This window comes from Cydia pomonella, chromosome 22 (genome assembly GCF_033807575.1).
Source record: "Cydia pomonella isolate Wapato2018A chromosome 22, ilCydPomo1, whole genome shotgun sequence".
In the NCBI taxonomy this organism is placed as follows: domain Eukaryota; kingdom Metazoa; phylum Arthropoda; class Insecta; order Lepidoptera; family Tortricidae; genus Cydia; species Cydia pomonella.
Window position 1 is genome coordinate 11,761,271 of NC_084724.1, and position 11,561 is coordinate 11,772,831.

At 39.3% G+C, this 11,561-nt stretch overlaps 2 protein-coding genes and 1 long non-coding RNA gene across 5 annotated transcripts; 2 read left to right on the forward strand and 1 right to left on the reverse strand.

The window, feature by feature from the left end:
- Positions 1 to 166: 166 nt before the first annotated feature.
- On the forward strand, positions 167 to 4,006 carry LOC133530103 (dual specificity protein phosphatase 23-like). Of its 3 annotated transcripts, none has more exons than XM_061867938.1 (4): positions 167 to 271; positions 1,335 to 1,756; positions 2,692 to 2,815; positions 3,438 to 4,006. In XM_061867938.1, exons 1-4 carry the CDS (start codon positions 268 to 270, stop codon positions 3,587 to 3,589), a joined length of 702 nt encoding a protein of 233 aa, XP_061723922.1. In that variant the 5' UTR covers positions 167 to 267; the 3' UTR covers positions 3,590 to 4,006. The 3 variants fall into 3 exon arrangements, with proteins under 3 accessions (XP_061723922.1, XP_061723920.1, XP_061723919.1); XM_061867936.1 differs by lacking the exon at positions 167 to 271 and adding an exon at positions 586 to 679; XM_061867935.1 differs by lacking the exon at positions 167 to 271 and adding an exon at positions 1,149 to 1,256.
- A 392-nt stretch (positions 4,007 to 4,398) lies between these two features.
- On the forward strand, positions 4,399 to 7,149 carry LOC133530104 (dual specificity protein phosphatase 23-like). Its single transcript, XM_061867939.1, has 4 exons — positions 4,399 to 4,540; positions 5,041 to 5,458; positions 6,239 to 6,362; positions 6,767 to 7,149. Exons 2-4 carry the CDS (start codon positions 5,069 to 5,071, stop codon positions 7,072 to 7,074), a joined length of 822 nt encoding a protein of 273 aa, XP_061723923.1. The 5' UTR covers positions 4,399 to 4,540; positions 5,041 to 5,068; the 3' UTR covers positions 7,075 to 7,149.
- On the reverse strand, positions 7,046 to 10,212 carry LOC133530107 (uncharacterized). Its single transcript, XR_009801255.1, has 2 exons — positions 10,119 to 10,212; positions 7,046 to 10,048 (listed from the first exon to the last, which is right to left on the reverse strand). It is a non-coding gene; the product is annotated as an uncharacterized LOC133530107 (long non-coding RNA).
- Positions 10,213 to 11,561: the final 1,349 nt, after the last annotated feature.

The window sequence follows — 11,561 nt, forward strand, 5'->3', positions numbered from 1 at the left end:
GAATTTGTGTTGCATTACAATCTCCTTCAAAAATCGATCCATATCGATAATATTGTTTTTTTTCGGCCGGTTAATCATTGTTTTTTATATTGGTCCTTACTGTGCTACATGTAAGGTTCATTTTAGAATGATTCACATAGGTAACATATAGATCAGTGACATTCTCACAGGTGGTCTAAGACGGTTTGTTTTCGGCCAGTGCTAAGAGTGATTTCAGCCCACATTCACTGTAGTTAATGTTGGTGATTTTTAAATTCATAAGTTAACATGTGTGAGTATTGAAAGTATATTGTTGAATGAAGATACACCTAGCACTGTTCCTCGTACACACTGCGTAATACAACCCTGTCAAATTAATAGAATTAATGTGTTTTGATAAAGAACGCGACTTTGATACAATTTCATAGTGGCATATAGTCACAGTTTTTTGTTAGATCAGAAGATTGCAACTTATAGTGTAACCAACCAAACTCGAAAATTCCCTAGAACCTTTCTGGCAAGCTAAGTTATAGTTTATAGATTGTCGGGTAACAAACAAAGCTCAGTAAATGCGTAAAACAAACAAAAACCAACCTTGTTTTGTTCCAGGTACAGTTTACTATGACAGAATTTGTGGTAGTAATTACTGAGTTTTGGTTGACATCGGACGATATTATTGTGTATGTCAACTTACAAATCTGTGAGTTATTTCTCTCTATTTTATGAACCGTTGCGTTTCTAATTTCATCTCGTAATTCACGCGCATGAATCCGTTAAATTGGGACCGCTTATTCCAAACTCTGGCCAATCTAATTTAATCCCGACAATTTCCAGCATAATGTTAATGTGTTTACGAAAATCTCTGACGTCATTTGCCTCATTGACTAAATTATCAATGGCGTCACATCTTCAAGCAACGCATATTTACGATTTAACGCGGTCGTTTTTTATTCTCAAAAGCGTCTCAAATACTTAATAACGACATGTTGATATTTTTTCTCAATGCTTTATTTACCGTCGCAACAATCTTACGTTGCAACCTGAAGTATAAATGAATAAGCCGTATAACAACGCCAGAAAGCTGAAAATAAGATAAATGCTCGTTTCCGAGCTGAAATTTTCCCGTGGCCAAGGTTAGGGTCTCCAGAAATAAATGTTACATCCTCCAGAGTTTGGAGTCAGTGCCAAGTTTTCTCCGTCCGTTGTCTCGGCAGTCCACCGTGAAAAAGCTAGCTCGATGGTCAACAGTGCTACCTGCCAGTGTGAAAAGTGCCAGTGTTTGTAAACCCAATTTAAAAAGTTAGATTTAGCCAATCGTCACAACTAAATTAACCTTTAACTTTTGTTAACCACAGTGAAATCCAAAATGGGTGACGAAGAATATCAAGTTTTTACCAGAATGGAAGATATCACGGAGCAAGACGACAAGCTTCTAGCAGGCGCTAGAAAGGAAATAAGGAACGAATTGACTGTTATAATTCCTGAAAATCCGTTCCCAGAAATAGAAGTTGACGCTTATCCACCTCTAAAATTCTCCTGGGTTATACCGAAAAAGCTCGCAGCCATGGCCTTCCCGAGAAACAAAGAAAACATAAAGTATTTGACCAATCAAGGTATAACGCACCTGGTAACACTGACGGCGGGGAAGAAACCCCCGGTGGAAGGGTTTTCGCGGATACGGTGGTCGGAAATACCGGTCGAGGAGTTCGAGGTGCCCTCGTTGGAGCAGATTAAGAAATTTATCGATGTTTGCAAAAGGGCTGATAAAAATGGCGAGGTATTGTATTTTATTTCCTTACAATATTAAGTTAAGGGCCACTTGCGCGTTGCAGGGTTAGCCATCTAACTTGGAGTTAACAGTTTAACCCAGTTGACTCCGGGTTAGTTGGCTAAGCCTTCCAAGTGGCTTAAGTAAAACACACATCTAAAATCACATTAGGCTACGTTTCCACCAGAGATGTGCGAGGATGCGTTATCGCACTAAGCAGTGGTTATTATAGTTTTCCTAGCTACTATAGAGCAGTATGGTCTAATTTGTTCATAGCTGTTTTTCTTGATGCAAATTTTCTCATTGAACGGTCTAATTTGTAAAACCAATATTCCGCTATCTAACCCTACAGGAATAACTAATTGCACTTAAAAATTATGTTGGTTATGGTAGGTTATTGCAAACCCACGTGGTTTTTATTTATACACAAATTGACGAAGTGTTAAAGAAAATTGGCAAGCTTCATAATAGCTGCAAAGCGGTCGTTGAGTTCAAGGGAGTTCTTTTGGCTGAGCATAATAACTCATTATTATTAAATATGAAAGCTTACTTGTGAGTTTAGACGTACGAGTAGGTAAACTTGATATCTATCTATACTTTTTTACAAGCTTTTATTTAACTTATTTACTTCAAACCAACTAAGGGGTATTAAATCACCTATACCAAATTCAATTCTATTTTACCGATTCTGAAAAAAGAAAACCACCAATCACGCTTTATTGTAGAGACAAGCCTTTTCTTATTGTTAAATATAGCCAGGTGGCCCAAAAATCTCCAAGCTCAAGCATTTTCAAAAGTTTTAAAACGTAAGTTTCAATGATATTCACTGCTTGCAGACGGTACCTAATCAGAATTATAGTTTGATTTGAGACCGCAGTACAAGACAGTGATTAATATTTCAAACTATTTATCACGACTTTCCTCTAATTGTATTCTTTGTGCAGGTGATAGGCGTGCACTGCCGGCAAGGCCGCAGCCGCTCGGGTATCATGCTGGCCGCCTACCTCGTGCACTTCCATCGGTTCCTGCCCGATCAGGCGCTCAATACCATCCGGATGATCCGCCCAGGTGACTACAATAGTCGCAAATACATAGTAGTCAGCAGTATGCATGACATGCATGGGCTCATATTAAATAATTAAATTTTATAAGGACATTATTACACAAATTGACCAAGTCCCACGGTATATTGACACGGTATATGCAGGGCCGGATTTAGGGGAGGGCAACCGGGGCTACTGCCCCGGGCCTCCACAAAAGAGGGGCCCCCCACAATAGAGAATTCGGTAAATTTACCATTTTATTTGGAAAAAATTTGGGGCCAGGGGGCCTCCACTCCTTTATTGCCCGAGGCCTCCAGACCTCTAAATCCGGCATTGGGTATATGGTCACGGTACTGCCGGTATACGGTATATTGTACATTTTTATACTGCTGTTCATATGACCAGGTCGATTTAGGTTCGTTCTTTAAAAATACCCCTTTACGATAAAACTTCTAAACTGAATTGAAAACAGAAAACTTTCGGTTTAAGGACGACATGTCGGGGTGACATGTTGGACTCGTAAAAGTACATGCACCTATTTTAAGTTCGAGTAAGTAGATTCGGTCGTTCACTTGTCAACCCTGTCTACAGCTCTCATCGATCTTACAGTATTTGTATTAAATTGCCCTTCTTTCTTCGCCTTGCAGGCTCCTGTGACTTCGCAGAGCACGAAGAGGCGGTGGGCCAATACTTCATGTACCTGACGGAGGACAACCCGCTCAAATTCGGCGTGTCGGGCGACGTGATGGAGGACTTCATACAAGCTGCTAAAGAATGCAACAAGAATAACATCCAATAAGTGTTTTTTTGCAAAAGTAATGAACTGTTTGTGGTTGTAAAGTCATCCAATTCGAGGCCTACATCGAATCATCAAGACAGCCCTTACTTTTTGTCTTGGCTGAAAGCTCCGAAAAATGAGTACCACTCATTAATAAGTTTAACAAATATGGGAAGGTATATAGGAGTTCAGTTTTTTTTCGATTGTATTCTAAGCAAAATGTGAAATATACACCTATGACGCTTACACATCACGCTTGATTCGAAACCAAACCAGACATATGAATTTCATATTGAGCGAACTGTGTAAGTACGGGCTTTGCTCGATTTAATTTAATATAAGTGTAAGCCTGTGATCAAAGATATCGACTGATTTGATTGATTGTTTGTGAATGTTATTTGTTGTACCTGAAACTTAACATTAAATGGTTATAATCAACTTGTAAGAGTTTCATTAAAATTGATCTTTCGAACCGGATTTAATTCGCGTTGAGTTACGTTTAAGATAATTTTACGGTCATGTCATGGCAAAGAAGGGACTCAAATTAAATAAAAATAATTAACTAATATTTTTATTTTAAGACACTAAAGTAATCTAACTGAATTGCTTTATCGGAAGTAATATTAATCAATGCACTTTGAAGTATTATTGAGGAGTAAACAGGCAGGTTTTGTCTTTTTATGATGGAATTAGGACTGTATGATTAGCGCGCATCGACGGCAGTTAAGTGGCAATTCAAATCGATACTCTTAAGTGCTCTCACTGCTTAAAATAACCAATTAATTAACACGTACAAGCCAGACTTGCCAACGGACGAACCCTGGCACCGGCCCAACCGCGATGCCAACTCGTCTGCCGGCTGAAATAGCTGCAGCGTCGAGCAACACCGCAATTGTTTTATGGACTTGTATTACTTCACTGTAGGAAGTTGCGTTCTTGTTTATTCGTTTGTGAATGGAGTGAGAACGTAAGGTAAGTTCGGGGGAACGTTTAAATGTTTCGTGTCACGTGTTTAAATATAAACAAGCACTGTAAGTGCAGGACGTGCGCAATTCGTTGCATACGCATTCTGATATTTGCTGCCATATCTCTACAGGCATTCAATTCGTCTAAATCATATAGAGACATTAAATAGAATAATAATTTAGTATTTAGATGCAAGTGCAATCTTAATGATTTGTATTGTTAATTGAAACACTAGAGAGGATATGATATAGTCGCTAGTGACTAAGGTTACAAACATTTGAAACATTATAGTAGCTGAAACAAGTAAATTAAAAAGCTATCTCAAAAGAAATTCATTCGAAACTACGTAAAACGAGACACTGTACTACTGATGACTGGGGCTTTTAGAAACTGGTGGAATATGGCGATGTGGGGGAATGTTATGTCACCGTAAAGGAACAAATATTATATAACTATTAGGTACGTAAAAAAAAATGTAATCTGATTTCTTATATTCCTACTTTCAGCGCTATTAATCAACCTACAAAAATAATAATGAGTTCCCAAAAAATGCGAACCAACCTCAAGCTCTCCAGACTTCTCTATAAATACACTGAAGAGAAAAAAGAGGAAAAACCAATCGAGGAGAGTCCAAAGCCCGTGGAAGAGGAGTACGAATCGTACCCCCCTTACAACTTCTCGTGGTTCGTCGAAGGCAAGGTCGCCGCCATGGGCTGGCCGCAAACCGTGGCCAATCTGAACTACTTGGCGGACGCCGGCATCGACCACTTGATCACGCTGTCGCCCGAGAGGAGACCGCCGATCCTGGACTGCAAGAAGAAGCTAAAGTGGACTGAGATCAGAATAAAAGAGTTCGGGACGCCGACGTTACGGCAGATCATCAAGTTTATTGAAATTTGTGAGAGAGCAGAGATCAGGGGAGAGGTTTGTACTATTCTTACATTTATGTAAATAAATATAAATAAATTGATTAGAATTGAAGTAAATCACTAATTAAAACAAAAAATATTACTTTGCTTATCCGTGAAAAGATAACGTGCTAGTCAATCAGTGCTTAGCCGTTATACTTACTTACATGCAGTGCAATTAATTTTCCCACCCTCCCGCAAAAATTAATACGCATTTAAATATAACAACCCACCACCAAAAGTACAACACTCGACACGTGTTTCGCCTCTCTCCTAGGCATCATCAGGAGATGCTGGAGATATTGACGGTCTGGCGTCCGACAACTGAGCGCAACCAACTGAATTTCTGATTCATTATTTGTAAATCACTAACATATCAATACCTAATTATTTTTATTGGTAAGCTAATATATAGATACGAGTACATTCTTTATTGGTATTTTAAACGCATTAGTAATCACACATCAGAAAGTAGCTTCGTGCTATTTTATTTAACCGGGCACCCTATTTTTCTTACGCTTACCCAACACATTTACAAATGAGGATAAACGCCCCACGCTTAATAACACGACAGATGCGCTGCAATCTTTATCGTCGTCGCTGTATCTTACATTGGACAAAGACTCCTTACATATAATGCATTACTCATTTTAGTTTAAAACATCAGTGATTTCGATGATAACTACCTACCTACCTACCTATATTGCTAAGACGAGTGAAATAGTATCACATACACATATTATATCGTCTCACCTCGTTGGCCGAGAAGCAGGTTGAATGCTAACGTGTTTGACAGGTGATTGGCGTGCACTGCCGGCACGGGCGCGGGCGCACGGGCACGATGCTGGCGTGCTACCTCGTGCACTTCCGCGACATGGCGCCCGAGCGCGCCGTGCTCACCGTGCGCGTGCAGCGCCCAGGTCAGTAGCGTTATGTTATGCATTTACGTTGACGGCTCATACCGAGCTCTTAAAAATGGTAACTTATTCTACCGACGGTAGGTATATCGCGTCCGTGGAACTCCAAGGTTGGTTTAGCGGTAGCTAAAGCGTGTTTCTAAACACCGGAATGTACGGAATATCACATGATATAATATTTACCAGTAAACGTATAGGCACTTAAATTATCTTGTGTTTTTTTATACTAAGTCGGTGGCAAACAAGGACATGGCCCGACTGATGGTAAGCAGTCTCCGTGCCTATGTACGCCTGCAACTCCAGAGGAGTTACATGCGCGGTGCCGATAATTTAGCAGTTATCGTAAAAACCTAGTTAATAGTTTATTATAAAAACTAAGTGACTTATCATGCATTTAACATTTTCAGGGTCCTGTGAAACATATGAGCAAGAAAAGATCGTGTGCCACTACCACGACTGCGTGCGCGGGACCATAGAGAAACCAGACTACCGCCTCGTCGAGGACAAACTCTACTTTGACTGCTCTATGAAACACATGTTTGACGATAGCGACAATGAGGCCGACCAACAAATAACTACGAAAAAGGATAAAAACGTAAAGAAAGAAACGGTCGTCAAGTTTGAAGAAGACTTTGTCGACAGAAGAGAGTTAATCAAAAAGTTGTGCGAAAAAAAAACGAACACAATGATCATTAATCATAGAATTTATTTCTAACTTTATTATGTACAATATAACTTGAACAACTTTTTAGTACTTTTGTACGGAAATAAATCCATTTCACACGGTGAACAGTTTTACAAATGCACACCTCATAAATGTCGTAAATAAATTGCGGCATTTTTATCCACATCTGTTCAAATACATTTATTTATAATGACGCATTAGCATTTTTAAGGTGGTTCGTTTTTCATACTAATGTATTTATCCAATTATGGGCGAATGGAGCATGGTTTTACAATGAAACCACTTCCATTAATATTCAATTTGATATTTGTTTGCGGGAAATTATGTTTTTGTAATAAAAACATTTGAATAATAGCTTAACTGAGAACGATATTTTAGTTAAAATTTGTCAATGTGTGAGTGAACGGTGACAGCGTCGTACACTAAGCGTATGTTCAGTGTGTGCGTTGAAAGGCTACGTTGCGAGCTGGCCGAAAATGCGACGATGCCGCTCTTCACTCCGCACGGGCTCAAGCGCGCAACGAGGCGTTTGTGTAAATTGATAAATTTCATTTTTCATTTCACCAAACGTCACTGTCATTTTGATTGACCGGCACGCGGCACCGGCAGTTTGGCAAAGAGCATATAATCACTACGTTCTTGGCAGTTTGGCGGCAGTCTTGTTGTTTCTTGTTTCGCTAGTTTGATTCTAATAGTGAACTTTATCGAGAGAATGCCACAAACATCCCGAAAAGATTATAAAAACCATCAATACTCAGGCCCGAGAAAGAGTCGGAAACGCAGCCATGGGCAAATGAAACGATATCACGGACAAATCAAAAGGTAAGTTCAATGGAGGCTGACTTTACTATATCTTTTTCACTATCCCACTATATTATAAATGTTTACATGTTTGTTATTCAATCGTTCAAGAGGGACCGTATCTGGGACTTAGAAAATTGCAGTGTGATATTTTTTTCCCAACTTAACAGTAACTTTTTATTACCTACGTTATGTAGGAAATGTTCAATTAAGTATGTTTTGTCATGTGAAATATCTCCCTAAGACCAGTAGTTCTGGAGATAGATGAGGTTGTGATGGTGAGGTTGCTTGTTGTCTCACCTATCTTGCCTTTGTCACTTACATTTTCTCTATAAATTTTCTCTAGAAAAATGCCAAATGACAAAAGATACTAAATGTAACATTTCCTACATGATAAAGTAATATAAAGTTGGTATCAGGTTGGGCTAAAAATATCACACTGAAATTTTATAAGTCCCAAAAATGGCCCCTCTTTAAGAACGTCAAAATTTTCCTATATGGGTGGGTGACACTGGAAATTTACTAATAAATAAAAAACACAATTACTACTTTCAGGTTAGAACTACCTACATAAGATAAAATAATGTAATTTTTATTACAGTATTCATGAGAGACAGTTTTGATAATGGGTATTCTGATTGCAGATCCAGGACCAACTGCGGGTGACACAAATGATGAAATGTCACTTCATTTGTTACATTTCCCCAAGTTATGGCATTACAGTTTTGGAAGTAGAGCGCGATGAAACTTTTATAGAAAAGATGTTGCCAAAACTGGTAAACTTTTATAAAAATTGTATATTGCCCGAGATTGTACTGCGAAGAACAAGGAAAAATCTAAAATGTATAGATGTTTCTTTGTAGTAAATGTAAATAAAAGGCATTTGACAGTGTTCCCCGTGAAGCCCTGTGGATGATGTTGGCAAAGTTAGGATGCACAGATAAATTCATACGCCTCGTGAGACTCTTGCATGATGACATGGAATGCTGCGTCGCTGTAGGTGTCGGTGTAGATCTGGACGACAAGAGGGATGAGCTGAAAGCCCGACCACCAGCGGTGATCAGCTATAATTATATTGATGGTGTCCTCTCGTGCCCGTTGTGCGCACGGGTCTTTGGCAACAAGATCGGCTACGTCAGCCACACGAGAGCACATGAACGCCAAAAAAGGAGTTGAAGCAGTCGCCGTGGCCGAAAACGGTCGGGAGCATATATATAAATAAAAAAACTGTTGTTATATTGAAAAATAAACTACCTTTATCTAAACTGTTCTTTGTGTGTCCCATTGTAATTCGCGCGTTATTTAGAATGGGATGGAACGTAGTCATGGTGACTGGAAAAAAATTCAAAATTATGAAACCTTGTCTAAATAAGGTCATCGGCTAGATTTGGTCCCATTCTGATTGTGCACGGATTATATTTTCTATGCTAAACTAGCAAGATAAACTTTAGGACAGATATATGGTGCCATACCATCTTATTCTGTTTTTAGTATTAAATTTGTTGTTATAACGGCAACAGAAATACATCATCTGTCTAAATTTCAACTGTAGCTATCACAGTTCATGAGACAGCCTGGTGACAGACGGACAGTCAAGTCTTAGTAATAGGGTCCCGTTTTGACCCTATGGGTATGGAACCCTAAAAAGAAGGATTATGAAATATCGAACTTAGAAACTTAGTCCTAACAAAGGCTAGTGATAGTATTGAATTTAGGGTATTACAAGATGTGTAACTTTTTTATACTGGTAGAAGATTAAAACACCATATTTAGTTTCTATGATTTGTTTTATTTTTGTAGAGCAGTGCACTGCAACAGGGCTAGGCACTTCCATTATTATATTTATGTCCATAAAATACTTAAGCTCTCTGTGGGATCCTTGTAATGCTTCATCAGGTCTTGACAGTAAGAATCCCATTTCATCATAAGGCTTCAAAGCAGAGTTTCTGTTATACTTTGGGAACAGGGCTTGGCATCGGTGACTCTGGGGCAGGCTAACAGGTAATACCCACCAGTTATATATACATAACAATGAAAATATAAGCTCGGACATATAATTTAATTGCTATAAATGTAGTTAGTATTACTTGAAATTATTAAATAAATAGCATGATTTATATAATCAAGTCAGTAATAGAAACACTGGTACTTTCTTGGATGCTTTGGGACTGTTCTTGTTGACACAAATTGATGGATGGCTCACCTGAAATAAGATTTGATTGCTAAAAAAGGAATTTAAATTTAACATATTGAAAAATAAAAAATATACTTACTCACGAAATAAAACGTCATCTTCTGTATCCGTATTCTGAATTTGAGCTAATTTCGCATTGATCCAATCTTCGTCATTCCAATGTCGTCGAGCATCAGTGCCGGATTAACCATTAAGCAAAATAAGCACTTGCTTAGGGCACCACGTCTAGGGGGGCACCAAAATCATAGGAAAAAAAAACGCGCAGGCTGCATCAGCATCGCAGTCGTAGTGTAGTACTTATTATGTACACGAAACTTTTTGATACGTGTGCAAGTACCCATCTAATAAAGAAGGGTCGTAAGAGAGTGAGGACACGTAAGCACATCTCCAACCTTACGCGGAGGCCATCAAAGCTCATGGCCAAAAAAATCTTAGCGTCGGGTGGCCAACCGATTTTCTCCACGTAGATTACCGATTTTGTAGCGTATTTTGGTCTCTAGATGTGTCGGCCAGGCCGAGTTGCTGCAGAGCCGCGATCCTGCGACCTAATTGTCAAAGTGTAATAAAGGGCCCTGCGAAGGATGAAAAACAAAAGCATCTTATCAAGTTGCGCTTTCGAGTTAAGGCAAAGGCCGAGCAGTAGTAGAACCGTGATTACATAGGTTCGATTTCAAGCCACTCTTTTGCAGTTCGGCGTTAGGTCTTATGCGACGCCAGGCCTTCTACTTTATGCAAACTGCCCCGCTTTCGCTTGGCCATGGATCCAAATCCATGCTGTCCTCTTTCGCAGCTGGGCTGCCTAGCTCACACCTCGCCATTAGTTGTATTATATGATAACGCGCCGCGATCGAACGCTCCGGACGTCCAGCTATTCATACCTCGCCATTAGTCAAATTCAAGCCTTGCTTTCTTCCAGCTCGACCTTTGGCCTCATCCGTAAGCGCTGATCGAACGCTCCGCGCATTCAGCCCCAGACTTTGCCTTTAAAAACACTGATTTAAACCTTCACGATTTAGGCCAATCAAATTAGATCCAAAAATAGCGTTTTGAGGAATTAATTCCCAGCAAGCTGGAAATTGTTTTAAGTAATACATTTATTTGGTCCTCAATGCGTGTAATCCCAGTTTGCTCTATCCCAGGAGGTGTGCATACATTTTGGGATCCTTAGGAGATATTTTTTTCCTTTGGATTGCCAAACCACTCGATGTAGAAGGAACCCACTATCAATTACAATAGCACTTGGTGGATCAGACACTGGTAAGAAAGCGTTTTCGGATTATTAACATGATTTTACTAAGGGTTCCGTAGCCAAATGGCAAAAAACGGAACCCTTATAGATTCGTCATGTCCGTCTGTCTGTCCGATTCTGTCACAGCCACTTTTTTCCGAAACTATAAGAGCTGTACTGTTCAAACTTGGTAAGTAGATGTATTCTATGAACCGCATTAGGATGTTTACACAAAAATAGAAAAAAAACAATAAATTTTGGGGGTTCCCCATACTTAGAACTGAAACTCAAAAA

Excerpts from the sequence above, each read along its gene's own strand:
- LOC133530103 (XM_061867936.1), top strand. The coding sequence starts at position 601 with ATGACAGAATTTGTGGTAGTAATTACTGAGTTTTGGTTGACATCGGAC. Across the intron at positions 680-1,334 it reads GTATGTCAACTTACAAATCT|TGAAATCCAAAATGGGTGAC; the intron begins GTGAGTTATTTC and ends TGTTAACCACAG. Across the intron at positions 2,816-3,437 it reads CATCCGGATGATCCGCCCAG|GCTCCTGTGACTTCGCAGAG; the intron begins GTGACTACAATA and ends TTCGCCTTGCAG.
- LOC133530104 (XM_061867939.1), top strand. The coding sequence starts at position 5,069 with ATGAGTTCCCAAAAAATGCGAACCAACCTCAAGCTCTCCAGACTTCTC. Across the intron at positions 5,459-6,238 it reads GAGCAGAGATCAGGGGAGAG|GTGATTGGCGTGCACTGCCG; the intron begins GTTTGTACTATT and ends CGTGTTTGACAG. Across the intron at positions 6,363-6,766 it reads CGTGCGCGTGCAGCGCCCAG|GGTCCTGTGAAACATATGAG; the intron begins GTCAGTAGCGTT and ends TAACATTTTCAG.